The 17,108-nt window shown below is 38.3% G+C and overlaps 1 protein-coding gene across 1 annotated transcript in view; it reads right to left on the minus strand.

Moving 5' to 3' along the window:
* Window positions 1-7,675: 7,675 nt before the first annotated feature.
* TMOD2 (tropomodulin 2) overlaps window positions 7,676-17,108 on the minus strand; it is a 55,913-nt gene continuing 46,480 nt past the window's right edge. The window contains exon 10 of the mRNA XM_043983467.1: window positions 7,676-15,828. Coding sequence (XP_043839402.1) covers window positions 15,794-15,828 — 35 coding nt within the window. The 3' untranslated portion in view covers window positions 7,676-15,793. The remainder of the gene's footprint in view (window positions 15,829-17,108) is intronic.

Consider the following 17,108-nt stretch of genomic DNA (forward strand, 5'->3'; position numbering starts at 1 on the left):
AAAAAAAAGAGCCTAGACATAATATTTTTTAAATCATAAAAGAAACCCCCCCTCCCTCCAGATCTCATAGAACTGAGGACAAAATGAAAAATAGGGGAAAAAAAATCTACCAGTCATCTCTGAAAAGTAACACCCAAATAAAACTCTTAGGAACATTTATAGCCAAAATCCAGAGCTTACAAACCAAAAGAAAAATAGTACAAACAGCCATAAAGAAAAAAGCATAAATACCTGGGAGTCATAGTCACACAAGATTTAGCAGCCACTGCTATAAAGAAGCACTGAGTTTTGAGTGCGATAATCTAGAAGGGAATGGGGGTGGGAAGGAGAGGGAATGAATAAGCATTTATTAAATGACTACTCTCTGCCAGGCACTGTGCTAAGCACTTTTTATAAATATTATATAATTTGATTCTCACAGAGTTAGGTGATTTTATTATTTCCATTTTACAGTTGAGGAAAGTGAGACAAACAGATGTTATATGATTTTTTCACGGTTATATAGCTAGTAAGTGTCCAAGTCTGGATTGGAACTTAGATCTTCCTAACTCCAGCCCTAGTCCTCTGTCCACTGTACCACCAGTTGCCTCTAGTGGGAAGAGATATAGGCTTACCACCAAGAATAATTTACCCAGCAAAACAAAATATAATTCTAGAGAGAGAGGGAAAAATCTATAATGAAATAGAGGACTTCCAAGCATTCTGATGAAAAGCCTCGAACTGCATACCAATTTTGAAATACAAACACAGGAGTTGAGAGAAGCCTACAAAAGTAAATATGTGCAAAATAAAAAGGACTAAATAAATTATGAACTGTTCATATTCTAATATGGGGAGATGATACATGTTTCCTTCAGAACCATATCGGGACCTGGGAATAGATTGTTTTTTAATGATAATAAAAGAGGAAAGGGAAGGGAGAGGGGGAAGAATATATTTGGAGGGGAAGGGAGAAGAAGGGTGGAGGAAATTATCTCACATAATCAGGGACAGAAATAGAAGATAAATAAAGAGGAACAGGTGGAAGGAGTGGGTGACACTTAGAACTCTCTTTCACCTGAATTGATCAAAGAGGAAAGAAAACATGCATATAAAATTGGCTGCAGAAATACAAAGACAGGTATAAAAGAAAGGTAAGAAATGATAAAAATTTATGATAGGATGTGGGAGTGAGGGAAAGGGAAGAGGGACAGGAGATCAGAAGCAGATTGTACCCAATCTAGAGTGCTAGTGCTGAACACACTCCTTTCTTGCCACCCTCTTTTTTTTGGGGGGGGGAGGCAGGCAATGGGGGTTAAGTGACTTGCCCAGGGCCACACAGCTAGTAAGTGTCAAGTGTCTGAGGCTGGATTTGAACTCAGGTACTCCTGAATCCAGGGCCAGTGCTCTAACCACTGCGCCATCTAGCTGCCCGGCCACCCTCTTTTTTAAGAAGGGAAGGGTGGAAACAGATCAACATGATGACCAACCACAATTCCAGAGGACTCCTGATAAAATATGCTACCTAATGCCTGACAGAGAGGTAATAGACTCAAAGTGTAGACTGAGTCATATATTTTTTTTCTGGATATGGCCAATGTGGATTTTTTTGTTTGATTATGCATATTTATTGTAAAGACTTTATTTATCTTTTTCAATGTAGAGGGAGAGTTGAGGAGGGGAGTAGATTTTGGGTCCTTGTCAATTGAACAAAAATTTAAAAAAACAACCAGAGGTTAGGTTAAATATAGGTAAAATTAGAAGGGGAACAGTTAACTGAAAAAAATAGTATTTGCAGTAAGTTTCTCTGACAAAAGTCTCTTTCCAAGATTCCAAGAACTGATTCAAATGATTGTCATTAGAATAATAATCAATATGAGCAGGAGGAGTTCAGAGAAACCTGGAGGGTCTTACGTGAGCTGATGATGAGTGAGATGAGCAGAACCAGAAGAACATTGTACACAGTATCATCAACATTGAGTGTTGACCTACTGTGATGGACTATATTCTTCTCACCAATGCAATGGTACAGAAGAGTTCCAGGGAACTCATGATAGATAGAAGAGGATCTCCAAATCCAAGAAAAAAAAAAAAGAACTGTGGAGTATAGATGCTGATTGAACCATACTATTTCTTTTGTTTTGGGTGCTGTTGTTTTTTTTTTTCTATTTTGAGGTTTTGCATCACTGCTCTGATTTTTTCTCTTGTAACAGGATTAATGCAGAAATAGGATTAATGTTATTATGTGTGTATATATATCTATATGTGTATGTATATAGATATATAGATATAACCTATATCAGATTACCTGCTGTCTAGGGGAGGGGGGAGGGAGGGGAGGGAGGGAGAAAAATCTGAAATTGTAAAGCTTGTATAAACAAGAGTTGAGAACTATCTTTACATGTAACGGAAAAAATAAAATACCTTATATGTAAAAAAAAAAAATAATCAATATAACAATAGTCATTCCCCAACTGATAAATGGTATGAGTAAGGAGAAGGGGTAGAAGCATGAAATATTATGGAGGTAGAATTGACTAGACCTGGCCACTGATAGTAGGATGAAGAAGAGGGATCAATCAAGGATATCTCAGACTAGGTTGCAAACCTAGATGACTGGAAGTATGGTGGGGCCCTCATTAGAAATGGAGAAGGATGATTTAGTAGAAAAGATGTCTCCATCCACTAAATGAAGTCAAGTCGTCAGGACTAAAGAACTAACAGATTAGATAATTGATCTTTCATTGGTGATTGTTGAAAGACCTAGAACAGGAAGAAACTATTTGTCTGACTCCCAGGTTAGGATTTAGGCAAATGTTATTCTAATTATCCTTAAAAAAGGGAAGAGAGTATGAACTTTAAGTCAACCAATTTAGCTTCTATTCCTGGAAAAATTTGAGTACATATTGTTAAGGGAATGGTTTGTGGATACTTAAAAAGAGGAAGCAGTGGTCACTAAAAGCCAACATTGCTTTATCAAGAACAAGTCCTGTCAGACTAACCTAATTTCCTTTTTAGACTGTTAGATTGGGGAAATATGGTATAATGGCTAAAGAACTGGCCTTGGAGTCAGGAAGACCTGGGTGTAAGTGCTGTCTGATATATACTGTCTGTGTGACTTAAGAGAAAGCTACTTAACATACCCCAGGCAACTCTTTAAAACATAAGTTGCAGAAGAGGTATAGATCTAAATTGATAAAGGGAATTTCCCCCATTGGTAGTTCCTTCTATCAACAAAATCATATTTGTTTATTTTTTAAATTGAAGAAATTTGTAGATGTCGCATACATGAATCTTAGCAAAGCATTTGACAAAGTCTCATACTATGCATGTGGATAAAATGAAGGGAAATGGATGAATTACTAGACAAATATATTAGTCAGTCCAAGATAACTTGAAAGTGTCCCAGGAGTCTGTCTTTTGACACTCAACATTTTTGTCCATGACTTAGATGAATACCTAGATAGCAAGTTTATCTTATTTGTAGATGATGCACAACTTGAAGGCTAGCTAACACATTGGGTCTCAGGAAGCTAGAATGATGGATTAAAAGTTAATAGGGGGGCAGCTAGGTGGCACAGTGGATAGAGCACTGGCCCTGGAGTCAGGAGTACCTGAGTTCAAATCCGGCCTCAGACACTTAACACTTACTAGCTGTGTGACCTTGGGCAAGTTACTTAACCCCAATTGCCTTGCTAAAAAAAAAAAAATTTTAAAGTTAATAGGGGGGCGGCTAGGTGGCGCAGTGGATAAAGCACCGGCCCTGGATTCAGGAGTACCTGAGTTCAAATCCGGCCTCAGACACTTGACACTTACCAGCTGTGTGACCCTGGGCAAGTCACTTAACCCCCATTGCCCCGAAAAAAAAAAAAAAAAAGTTAATAGGGGGGCAGCTAGGTGGCACAGTGGATAGAGCACTGGCCCTGGAGTCAGGAGTACCTGAGTTCAAATCCGGCCTCAGACACTTAACACTTACTAGCTGTGTGACCTTGGGCAAGTTACTTAACCCCAATTGCCTTGCTAAAAAAAAAAAAATTTTAAAGTTAATAGGGGGGCAGCTAGGTGGCACAGGGGATAGAGCACCAGCCCTGGAATCAGGAGTACCTGAGTTCAAATCCAGCCTTAGACACTTAACACTTACTAGCTATGTGACCCTGGGCAAGTCACTTAACCCCAATTGCCTCACTAAAAAAAAAAAAAAGTTAATAGGGAGGGGCAGCTAGGTGGCACAGTGAATAGAGCAATGGCCCTGGATTCAGGAAGACCTGAGTTCAAATCCAGATTCAGACACTTATTTACTAGCTGTGTGACCCTGGGCAAGTCACTTAACCCCTCATTGCCCTCAAAAAAAAAAGTTAATAGGGATAAATATAAAATTGTACACTTAGATTCCCCAAATCAGTTAATCTCAAGTGAAATTCTATACTTGGGTTCTAAAAATCAACCTCATCAGTATGTGGGAAGTCTCCATCATGTCCCTGTCCCAGATGGCTACTCTAGAGATTTCAATTGCCTCTTGGGTGAGATCTAAACCTCTCTCTTTTGGTTGAACTGAGTTACCTCACCCTCAATAGGAAAACTCCTTCAATCTGTATTGTCTGGTATATATTCTCCTGTATATATCTTCTCTGATTTATTTTTTTCTATGATCTGGATAAATGGATTTCTTTACCATTCATTATGTGTCTTCATTGTGGAACTGGTATTTGGTGGGAAGGGAATCAAGATGTTGAAATAAAGCTTGAGGTCCTTCTTTCCCTCCTAAAATGACATAGCAATTGGATGTTAGATTGAACCCAAACAGATTGCCTAGACTAATAACATTTAGCCCAGTAGCCCTTCTCCCTGAAGAGAGCAGAGTATTCTCCTACCCCAACCTCATACTTTCCCTCACACATTTCCCTATCATTACACAAGTTAGAGCTATCCAGACATGGGATGGCTTGCCTTAGTCATGGGGTCTTCCTTTTGGGAGCTGCTGTAGAAGGGCTTCTTTGTGAAGTACCGATTAGACTAGATGGGTTCTGAAATGCTTTCCAGGTATAAAATTCTGTGATAAGTCATTTCCTATCTGTTTAGATATAGTGAATAGCTTTTAAAAAATGGTTCAGTAATTGTTATGTCTAGTGCTTTACAAGTCTATACTTGAAGAAGGTAGTCATGCTATATAGGTATGAGGCACAGAAGTAGTCTAAGCCTTTTGCCTCTTTTCTTTTTTCTTTTCTTTTCTTTTTTTTTTTTGGTGAGGCAATTGGGGTTAAGTGACTTGCCTAGGGCCACACAGCTAGTAAGTGTTAAGTGTCTGAGGACGGATTTGAACTCAGGTCCTCCTGATTCCAGTGCCAGTGCTCTATCCACTGCTCCACCTAGCTGCATCCTTCCTCTTTTATTTTTTAAACATGAACCATATTTGCCAATAAGATTTCCATCATCCCCTCGATGTTCATCTCATTGAAGTCATGAAGTATCAAGGCATATGTTGACTTGGTTTAGAGCAACTTATCTAAAATATTTATGACTTTATATTTATTCTGTATATATTTTCATATACTTTTAAAATAATTGGGTGGAAATCACCTTGCCCCATTAAGGCCTGATAAAAGTGTAAGGATAGGATCTAAATGACCCTATCCCAGTTAGCCTTGATGCATTTATTTATTTATTTATTTACTTACATACTGTTGTATGTATGTATGTATGTATGTATGTATTTGTTTGTTTGTTTATTTATTTATTTATTGGTGGGGCAATTGGGGTTAAGTGACTTGCCCAGGGTCACACAGCTAGTAAGTGTCTGAGGTAGGATTTGAACTCAGGTACTCCTGACTCCAGGGCCAGTGCTCTATCCACTGCGCCATCTAGCTGCCCCGCCTTGATGCATTTATGAAGCAACAAACAAATCTACATTGTTCACTAGGTGTGAACAGGGCCTGGACACTCTAGGAACAACAGGAACTTTCTTTAGATTGGCAGAGGGACTTGGTCCCTACCTGGATAACTGCCTTGTTGTGGTGGAGGGGCAAGTCCTCAAAGAGATGGAAGTACCAGATCATCTTACTTGTCTCCTGAGGAACCTGTACTAGGACTAAGAAGCAATAGTTAGGGGCAGCTAGGTGGCACAGTGGATAGAGCACTGGCCCTGGAGTCAGGAGTACCTGGGTTCAAATCCGGCCTCAGACACTTAACACTTACTAGCTGTGTGACCCTGGGCAAGTCACTTAACCCCAAATGCCTCACTAAAAAAAAAAAAAAGAAGAAGCAATAGTTAGAACTGAACATAGGACAATTGATTGGTTTAAGATTGGGAAGGAGTATGACAAGGCTGTATATCATCACCTTATTTGTATGACTTATGGGCAGAGTAGATCATGAGAAATGCCAGGCTGGATGAGTCAAAAGCAGGAACTAAGGTTGCTGGGATAAATATCAACAAGCTCAGTGATGCAGATGATACCACTCTGATGGCAGAAAGTGAAGAATGAAGAAGCTTCTTGATGAGGGTGAAAGAGGAGAGTATATCAGTTTCTGACTAATAGAGGGAGAAGAAATGGAAGCAGCGTCAGATTTTATATGCCTGGGCTCAAAGGTCATTGCAGGCAGTGACTACAGCATGACAGCTTACTAAGAAGCAGACACATTACCTTTGAGACAAAGGTTCAGATTAGTCAAAGCTTTGGTCTTTCCAGTAGTGATGTATGGCTTTGAGAGTTGTACTGTAAGGAAAACTGAGTGCTACGGAATGGACACTCTTTAATTGCAGTGCTCAGAGAAGACTTTTGAGAGTCCCCTGGACAGCAAGAAGATCAAATCAATCAATACTCAAAAAAATTGATTCGGGGCAGCTAGGTGGCACACTGGATAGAGCACCGGCCCTGGAGTCAGGAGTACCTGAGTTCAAATCCGGCCTTAGACACTTAACACTTACTAGCTGTGTGACCTTGGGCAAGTCACTTAACCCCAATTGCCTCACTAAAAAAACAAAAAACAAAAATTGATTCAATGTATTCCCTGGAAGGTCAAATACTTTGGCTGAAGCTTAAATGCTTTGGCCACAGGAAAAGAAAATGGGGCTCATTGGAAAAGAATCTGATGTTGGGAAAGATTGAAAGCCAAAGGAAAAGTAAAAGCCTTCCCTAACCCCTCTTAATTCCAGTGCCTTCCCTTTGTTAATTATTCCCTAGCTTGCTTTGTATATATTTACATGTTATCTTCTCCATTAGATAGTAATGAAGGCAAGGACTGTCTTTTTCCAGTGCTTAGCACAGTGCCTGGAACATATTAGGCACTTAATGTTTATTGAATTGAACCTAGATACCAATTCTGTCTCTACTTTTTACTACCTTGGACAAATTACAACCTCCCTGGGTTTCATCTGTAAAATGAGGGGTTTAGACTAGCACATCTAGAGTTATGATCTTATTGGATCCTGTGAGATAGTAAGGGCAGAGAATTCCATTTCCACTCCCTTCCCCACCCCACACACTTATTTTCATTTTGCAGATAAGAAAACTGAAGCTCAGTGAAAGAAAATGACATAGTTCTCCTGCTAGCAAGTGACAGGATTAGAAAGGACCCAGCTGTTCTCTTAGTTCAGTGCTCTTTTCACAAAATCATTCCTGCCCTTGAAGAGCTTATAAGTACAATTAACATACCATTGCACATTTTGTTATATACAAATACAAAAACAAGCTTTTATTTTAATATGGACATTTTATTTGGGGAAAAAAGAATAACATGAAATGATATATACAGAGATTATCCAGACACACTTGGACTTTTGTTTCATTTTTAAAGGATATGTTAGTAACCCTAAATTTTCTTTAAGTTTTTATTTGGAACAAATAAATACAATATTAAACCTTTGATAGCAGAGAGATTTTAACCAATAAGTATTTCATATTCTGTTCAGTATTGGGCCTGGTTAATGCCCTAAGGGGTCACAAAATTGATTACCTTATTTTAATCAATTAGAATCTTTTCAGGATAATTGGCTTTATGGATCTGTTATTTCACTAGCATGGACACTTTCTCCATGCCTCTTATATGGTTCTTATCCATTGTCTTTTCATAAACCCTCTACAGATCGACCCAATGATTTGTTTTATACTTTTTGCATCATATATTTGTTCTCTAACTTTTGTTCAACTTCATTAGCTTTGCAAATAACGGGAAAAATGGCCTTTAACACATTAATGACCAAAATCAGTTGTTTATGTAAAATGGGGCAATCTTATAAATGAGAAAGAAAGTGAGATTCCATGGATTTTCCAAGAGTGAGCTAGCCCAATAAGAATAGGATCACACACTGCTGCTTAAATAACTTCAGACAGTTTATCACGATACCATCTCCTTTGTTCTGGCCAAAGTAATACAGGTTCATGTTGCCATATATTACAAAGCTCCCATCACTGATTATACTATTACAGAGCATCATGCATATATTGATGGGTTAAGATGCTTCATGTTTGTTTCTCTTGATCTGATGAAGTAATTGAAATATAATCAAAGGCTTGATTAAAAATAATTTCAGAAATATTGTTGAAGGTTTTAAAGAAATTCATGCTGAAGGAAATAATTTGAAGTTGGAATAAATATATATTTTTAAATTAAAGATTGTCACTAGCAATATTTGGTTCTAAAACAAAGATTCCTTATAAGTATGTTTCACATGCATTCTATTTTCACTGTATAGTTTACCTAATCTTCTTCCTTATTCCCTTCCCACCATCCCATAATCCTGACTAGCCAATGTATGCTCAGGATTTGTAAGATAATCGATATGAGAGAGATATTTCATGCTATCTTTAATTGTAAAGGAAACTTTTTTTTCCTTTACTTTCCTTTCCTTTTCCTATTGCCATACTATCTCCTAACTTGAAGGAGAAAATAATTATTTTTTCCCCACCCACATGATTTCCTCCTTGGCAGTGTGCTTGTTAGAAATCCCTTCAGAGACTTGGTAAAAGCCACAGAAGAGGGTTAAAAGATCCTTTTCTTACTGAAAGAATTTCTCTTGGCTACTTTTAAAATTTTCTCCTCTTATCAAACTTTCAGAGGCTTCACTAAGAGGGAAATTATGTTGTATTAGCAGATCAGGTTTTTCTGGGTTCTCTTCTATCCAAAGAAGCAGAGCAGCAAGTAATTGAAAATAACCAAATAAGAACTGGAAAGAAGTTTAATTCAATTTTAATTTATTTGACAGGTAAGGGAATCTGAGACCCAGACAAAGGGCTAGTAAGTGGCAAGAATAGGATTAGAATTTATGCTCCCTTAATTATTAACACCCCCCCCCCTCTCTCTCTCATTTATTTTGGGTGAGGCATTTGGGGTTAAGTGACTTGCCCAGGGTCACACAGCTAGTAAGTGTTAAGTGTCTGAGGCCGGATTTGAACCCAGGTACTCCTGAATCCAGGGCCCATGCTTTATCCACTGAGCTATCTAGCTGCCCCTCTCTATATATTAACAAACATTTCTGCTAGGAAAGGAATAAGGGCACCTATGCAAATAAATATGGTAGTGAGGAAGGTAGATTTGTTACAAAAATATAATGCATCTTAACACTAAATACCATACCACCTTGCATTTGTATAGCATTATTTTTTTTTTTTTGTGGGGCAATGGGGGTTAAGTGACCTGCCCAGGGTCACACAGCTAGTAAGTGTAAAGTGTCTGAGGCCAGATTTGAACTCAGGTACTCCTGAATCCAGGGCCGGTGCTTTATCCACTGGCCACCTAGCCGCCCTATAGCATTATTTTTAAAGCATTTTCACATTTATTATCTTATTTAGTGATAAAATATCTACTTAAAGGGGATAAAAGGAATCAGATATCTTGGAAATAACCATGTAAGCTAGGTAGTGTAAGCATTAATATCTTCATTTTATAAGTATGGAAAGAAAAGGTAATGTTTGTATTCTTTTATATTTTGGGTTATCCATGCTACTACTTCTCCATTAGTGTGAATAAATAGTTAATTGTATATGCTGCTAATAGCCAGCATTATTATTGACTGCACTGATGATTTGAACCCCAACTCAGAAGTACCTTTCTTTTCTTTCCCACCTCTTCCATAGAATGGTGATGAAACACAGCTCTTAGTACAGGGCTTTGGGTCATAAAGGTTCCTGGAGGTCTTGGTGGTGGTAGAATACTATCATGACCAATGTTTGGCTGCTGGTGATGATGAGGTGGCTGCTATGATATGGGGAAAAGCTAATCTGACATAAAATGGGTAATTTTTTCCCCTTTAGCACCAGAGCTAGCACCTGTAATGAGGCTGCTGGGTAAAGAGAACTCTCTTGGAGTTTGATAACAAGAGGAGGATAACAGTGAGACATTACAAACTGCCTCCTGTTTTCTGATTCTTCCTTCACCTCATGGCCTTCCTGTTGCACTTCCGAACCCTTGGCCCAGGACCCAAATTCCTGTTTTGGAAGTTTTCTTCCTTCATGTATTAGAATAGGGCTCATTCTAGGCAGATTGATTTTAATACCATATGGGAAACAAAACCAGGTCAAGGATAGAAAAAGGAAGAAATGGAGGAAGAAAATATCTCCTCACTCCATTCACCCCTAGAAACCAATTGTACTTGGGAGGAGTAGACAGGACTGACAGGAGGATCATCAGGTGCACAGTCACATGTAGGCCCTCTCTATGTGGGTTCCTCCCCCCACAATCCTATTCAAAGGGACACAAGTAACTATTAAAAAAATAAAACATCACTGTGTATGTCTTAAAAGACTTCTTGCCCTTGAAAAATAATGGGATCTACTTATAGGCTCAATGTAAAATGAGTAAATTTGCCAATTTCAATTTCCCAAACAAAATCTTGGTCTCAGATGAATTTCTCCTTTGCCAGCCTATCCTTACGTTATTTACCATCAAAGACTGACAAATGCCTGGATGAGGAAGAGGCCCAGCAGGTTGTAGAATAAGAGATCAGAGTTGAAAGAGTTGGAAGCGACCCTACTCCTTATTCTTATCATAAATCCTATCTACATCCCCAAGGACTGAACGTTCAGTTCCTACTTTGAGACCTACCATGATGGGGAATTTGCTGTGACAGCTGACTGATTCCATTTTTGGACAGATTTAATTGTTGGAAAGTGTTTCCTTAGGTTTGAATTGAAATTAGCCTCCCTTTTAAATTCCCACCCATAGCAAAGTCTGTGATCAGGAGCCAAGAGTCTAATTCTTCTTCCACATGACAATCTTTCAGATATCTGAACCCAGCAACCTTGCTAGGCAGTCTTCCCTCCATCTTCCAAGTCTTCTCTTTCCCAAGTTAAATGTCCTCAATTCCTTTAAATAAACCATATTAAGATTTCCTCCAGTCTCACTATTCAGATCATCCACCCCTACATGAAGGGTCAACCTTCACAGTCTTCACGATTTTTGGGTTCAGAATGAAAATGATGGTGAGAAGTTTCAGGTGTTTCCCCCTTTTCCCAATGCCAATGAGTGAGAGTGGGAAAGAGGAGTCTTTTGCATATCTTTGAATGAGAGGTCTCCCTGTAAAGATTTGTGCTTGGGATCAGGTTGCAGATTTAAAGTTTAAGGTTCTTAGTCCCTTTTTTTTACTGATGGTGCAATAATAGCTGTTTGTACAGAAGGCAGGAAATAGCTCAGTGGGGAGTGGAGCTGAGCTGCTATTAGTTTTGCCATTAGGCAATTAGCCTTCAGTTCCTCCTTCTTCCCCTCAAATACCCCCAATCAATTTTCTAAATATCCAAATGACAAAATAAATAGATTCACAGTTGAAGAAAAGGAAAGGAATGGGGGTGGGGGTGGGGAGGGAGATGGCTAACACCTTTATTCTTCAGCAAATGGATTCAAAACATGTCTTTATAGACTTGCCAATTCACTAGCAGGAGGCTTAACTCCTGCTAGGAATAGGATTCCTATGTTCTTTTATCAAGTTTTTCTAAACTTCCCTGGGTACTATCATACCACTGTTTTTCCACTTCTGGCATATTATGAGCTTATTTGTTTTTGTTTTTGTTTTGTTTTGATTTTAGGAGGAAGTAATGGGAATATTTGAGGTAGGAAGGAATATTAAAGGATAATAATGGTTGGGTTTTTTATGGTAGAAGAACCCTTTTATAGGATCTATCTAATTTTAGAAGAGGGAGAGGAAACTATAGTTTTTTTTGTTTTGTTTTTGCAGGGCAATTGGGGTTAAGTGACTTGCCCAGGGTCACACAACTAGTAAGTGTTAAGTGTCTGAGGTCGGATTTGAACTTGGGTCCTCATCCAGGGCTAGTGCTTTATCCACTGTACCACCTAGCTTCCCCTGAAACTATAGGTTTTGCATTTGCAATTAGAATTTAGAAGTTTTACAGAATTTTGATTATTTTCTTCTGTTTTATTGTTATGTGCAGTGGATGGCATAGTTATCAATAAGTGTTTCTTTGCTGTGTTCAACTTTTTTGCTTACTGGTTATTTGTATTTTTAATGATGGTTTTCTAGATGAAGACCATTTTAATCTGTCCTGAGTTGATGTTTTTGCTATAGAAGGGGAAGGAGGGAGGGGAAAGTCTGAGGATAATTGACTATACAGAATTCAACTAGCTTAAACAGCCCACTTTGAGTCTGGTAATTAAAAGATTTCCTGGGGGGGCTCAGAGCTTTATGAATTTTATGAATAATCTATACTTTTAAGCCTCTTAACTTTGCAGTGAAAAAAAAAAGTCATGTGGTACCAGGACCCTTATCATAGGCTAAAACCCTCATGAACTAACTGGGGGGAGGGTTGTGCTGAAAAAGGGGATTTTGGGCTTTTTCCTTCACCACACCTCACCCCACCCTTTGCTCCCCCACACACAGGAGAGAAGGAAGAGGGAATAGAGCCAAGGATCTTGAGTGAAGGTCACAACCTGAGCCAGTGCCAATGGGTGGAGACAGGTGTGGTCAGGAAGAATCAGTTCTATTTACTCCTCCAAAAGGTAGAGGAGGAGAGTACTCTTCAGCTAAACCAATCCTCTATAGTAACACCTGCTGGGTATCAAGTATATCTCTAAATTCGAACTAAAATAAATTCAAAAAAGATATATTAAGCACCCATTGCACTATGGTGGGAGCAATACAGAGTTTAGGTAAGGCACAATCCCTGCCCTCAGTCTAGTAGACCTAAAGTGTTCCAAGCTCACATTTCCCCCACCCCTCCAACCAAAAGACCCACAAGGAAATCCAAAGGTTCATTAAAGACTAAATTGCAAGTTACTTGAGGGTGATATTGAGTATTTCCCACAGTGCCTAGTACATAGTAAATTCAGGCTGATTACCTGAATTTTGTATAAGATCATCACAAAAAATGCATTAGCTCATTGACATAGGGTGCACTGATTATAACTTTTTTTTTACTTCTGGCTGGGGAATAATTGTGTCTTCCTCAATTCTTCACTGATGGAAAGTTGGTCTGAGGTGAAAACTACTTTTTTATTTGTTTGTTTATTTTGTTTTTTGCATGAGAGTAGAACAAGGGTGTCAGCATATACACTGAATAATAATAATAACTGACATGGATACAATGCTTTTAAGGTTTGCAAAATGCTTTACACATGTTATCTCATTTGAGCCTTACACATCCCTGTAAAGTAGATGCTTGTATTAACACCATTCTTTTACAGATAAGGAAACTGAGGCTCAGAGAGGTGACTGGACTTGCCTGGGTTCATAGAAGCTAGTAAGTCTCTTTAGGCCAGATTTATACTTAAAGCTTTCTTACCCAAAGCCTAGTACTCTAGCCCATTAGGCAACACTGACTTTGAGTTTAAAGATGGTGGTAGGCTCAAACATTGGTTTAGTTAGCCTCTATGCTGTAATATTGGATGGCTGGTGAAAGTAGAGGCTGCTGGTTTCAATGGAGGTGTGTTTTCTTTATTCAGTGGCCCTAGGGACTTTGTGATGTCTTGCAGAGTTGCAAAGAAAACATCAGGGTGACTATGAAAATCCCACTAATTTGAAGCACATAGATAAATTTCATTTCATGCTGGAGCTATTGATTTTTTTTTTAAACCTTAAGGGGCCTAAATCCAAGCACCTCATTTAACAGGTGAAAGTGGCTATTGATTCCAGCATATATGCTGACTATAACCCTCACTATATAAATATTCTATAAGAAATACTTTTAAGCTGTTTTGAAGACCCAGATGTAGGTAAGGATAGATAACACAAGTCATAGTGATTAGAAATACTTCATTTTAAAAAAAGACTGTGTATTAAATGTTGATCCAGTATTCTACAAATTAAGAGCTGTAACACAACATATCTGTATTTTCTCATTAACTTTTTTAATGCTACTGAGAAAAACTGTGTCCACATGGCAGAGATAATTGGCCATAGAATTGAAATTCTGAATTTGATCTCTGTGTGTGCCACCTGGTAACACCAGAAGGGCCCAGGTTTAGTTAGGGGATAAGGAAAAATTGGGAAGGAGGGAAGGAAGAAAGGAAGGAGGAGGGAAAAGAAAATTAGGGAGAAAATAGAAGTAAAAGGAGATAGAAAAGAAAAAAGAAATATACATGGAGAGGGGTTGCAGAATGCCTCAGACGCCACTAGGTGGCACCAATGCCCAAGGCGGCCTACCCTTGTGCTATATAGCATGCTTTTCTGTCATTTAGTACTGAACGACTAGGTTAAAAACATTATGCAGATTAAATATCCAGTTAAGTCACTTGTATTCTCATAGGCTATGTCTGCACTATGAGAAACATCTAGATGACAAGTGAAAAATTCAGTCTGTACTGGTATGTTCCCAAATAGTGGGACCCCTCCGTAGTGGGGAGATAAAACGGGTATAATACAGAACTGATCAGATTTTTTCACCTTTCATTCTGTTGTTTTGGCACTATGTAGACAAAGCCACAGAGGTTTATAATTAGTCCAAACAGTGCATCTCAAAAGTGCAGTTAAAAGACAATCTTGATGAGCAGTAGTATGGTGAATTTAAAAGGAAAGCAGAGCTCCAAAACCTTTTGTTAAAATGTTAAAAGCTATGTTTGAAAAATGTGAAAACAGCCTTTCCAATCGTTATCATTGCTTGATAATAAGAAACAATTTATGCTGGACAAGTAGTGAAGGGCGCTTGAATTAATTTCACTACCTGATCTTTTAGCTGGTAAATAATGTATTTGTGGGCTGGTAAATACTTTGTAGTCATTTTCCTAAGGCTGTTAAAGGTAAAGTGATGCTCCTCCATATGATACTACTGGCCCACCACAGGTAGGGTATGTTCTTTCAGTAATTTTCCAGTCCCATGGAATCCATCGATACTCTCACCCAATATAGGGTTGGCAATACTGGCACATGTTTTTTTGTTATGTCAGCAGAATGTCTCTGTAACAATGAGCCTAACTCAAAGCAGTGTATGTAAACAGAGCTAGGGCTTGATAAAAACAACTATACCTAAAATCATATCTTATGTACTAAAATCATTTTTGTGGTTAAAAATGTGGGAAGTAAAAACACAAGCTGGTTACACTGAATAGATTGGGCAAGAAATCCCTATATGAAGGCAGTTAATGTCATTCCTGGTGGTTACCACTCAACTAAAGTCTATATCAATCCACTGTTCACTGTGCATGCCAGAATCACAAATGATGAAAACAAAAAATATGTGAACATTATTCATCTGAGAGAAATAATGTCACACACACACAAATGAAGTTAACATATTAGTGGTGTGAATAAAGAGGGAGCAATTAACGGAAATGAATGACCTTTGCAAAAATGGTCTCGCTGGGGCAAGAGTTTAAGGTTGCGATCTTAACAGCTAGCTGCCTAAGGCAGAGCGGCACTCCTCCGAAGGTTGGGTTATCGCCGGTCGCCTTCCACTCGTTTCTTGCGAACTAGGCCAAAGAGAAATGAAAACAAATGAAAAATAAACTTATGGAGAATATATTTACTACTGGCAACGCATTTCAGACTTTAAGTATTCACACACAAAAGAGCAGTCCCATACAATATCCTCCATACATTTAGATCAGTGATCAGAACTCTCAATTATCTTTGTCGATGGATGGAGGTAGTATCATGTGAAAAAAAAATTTAATTGTCTTGGGAGGCATTTTGGTCTTTACATTTGAATTCTGGCAATGCAGAATGCTTCATACTGTATTTCCATTCAGGAGGTGCCAGAAGAAAGGTCCACCTTCTGTATCCTACTCCCAATTCAACTCCTTTATCTCCACTTCAATACAGGGAAGGGATAGCATATCTCTGACACTATGAGAACAGGAGCAAAGCTGCCCTCTTTTCATTTCAAATTTTTTGTCCAAGCAAGTAATCAAATTTAGTTATTTTGTGTTTCAAAGTGTCCTTTTTCTAATAAGTGATTCTGACCATCCCAGGAAATGTCAACTTTTTTTTTTTTTTAAATCTCCTAACTCTTGCTGGGCTATAGTCATTATGTCAACTAAAGAGTTGTAAACAAAGAGATTCTCTCAGCCCTGGGACCACAGATCAAGGCTAAAACACAATTATGACACCCTACTAGTATAGGATTAAGATAAGCTATATAATGAAAGATCTCTCACCCAGTACAAGCACATTCTGTGCTTATGACATCAGAACGTTTAAATATTAACTATCTAGTCAAATCAGTAAGCATTTATTAAGTACCCACTGTGAGTCAGGCACTATGCTAAGTGCTCGAACGGGGGTTCTTAACCTAGGGTCTGGAAACTAGTTGAATATAATTAATTTCCTTTGTTATCTTATGTATTTTAGGCATTTAAAACTTTATTCAAGGAGTCCATCCATAGGCTTCACCAGGCTACCAAAGGGGCCCATGACATTCCCCGGACAAAAAGCTTAAGAATCCCCGATCTAGATGCTGGTTTTATACAGCTATAATTATGAAGTGGGAAGTGCAAGAGACAAACCAGGATGATATTAACAACTCTTCCCCTTACTGCAGTTACCTAGAACATCTGTCATCAGGCACCAATATTGAGGGTTACATAACAAATTACCATCATATGGCTCTGAATCTTTATTAGTAATTTTCTGAAAATTGAGTTTGATGTTTTCAGAAAACATTTGACTCAATAGAGCAAAATATATCTTTAAAGACTTTCCTCCAACAAGGAATTTCCCATGTATGTATTACATTGTACAAAGGGTTACT

The sequence above is a fragment of the Dromiciops gliroides genome, chromosome 2 (genome assembly GCF_019393635.1).
Source record: "Dromiciops gliroides isolate mDroGli1 chromosome 2, mDroGli1.pri, whole genome shotgun sequence".
Lineage (NCBI taxonomy): Eukaryota > Metazoa > Chordata > Mammalia > Microbiotheria > Microbiotheriidae > Dromiciops > Dromiciops gliroides.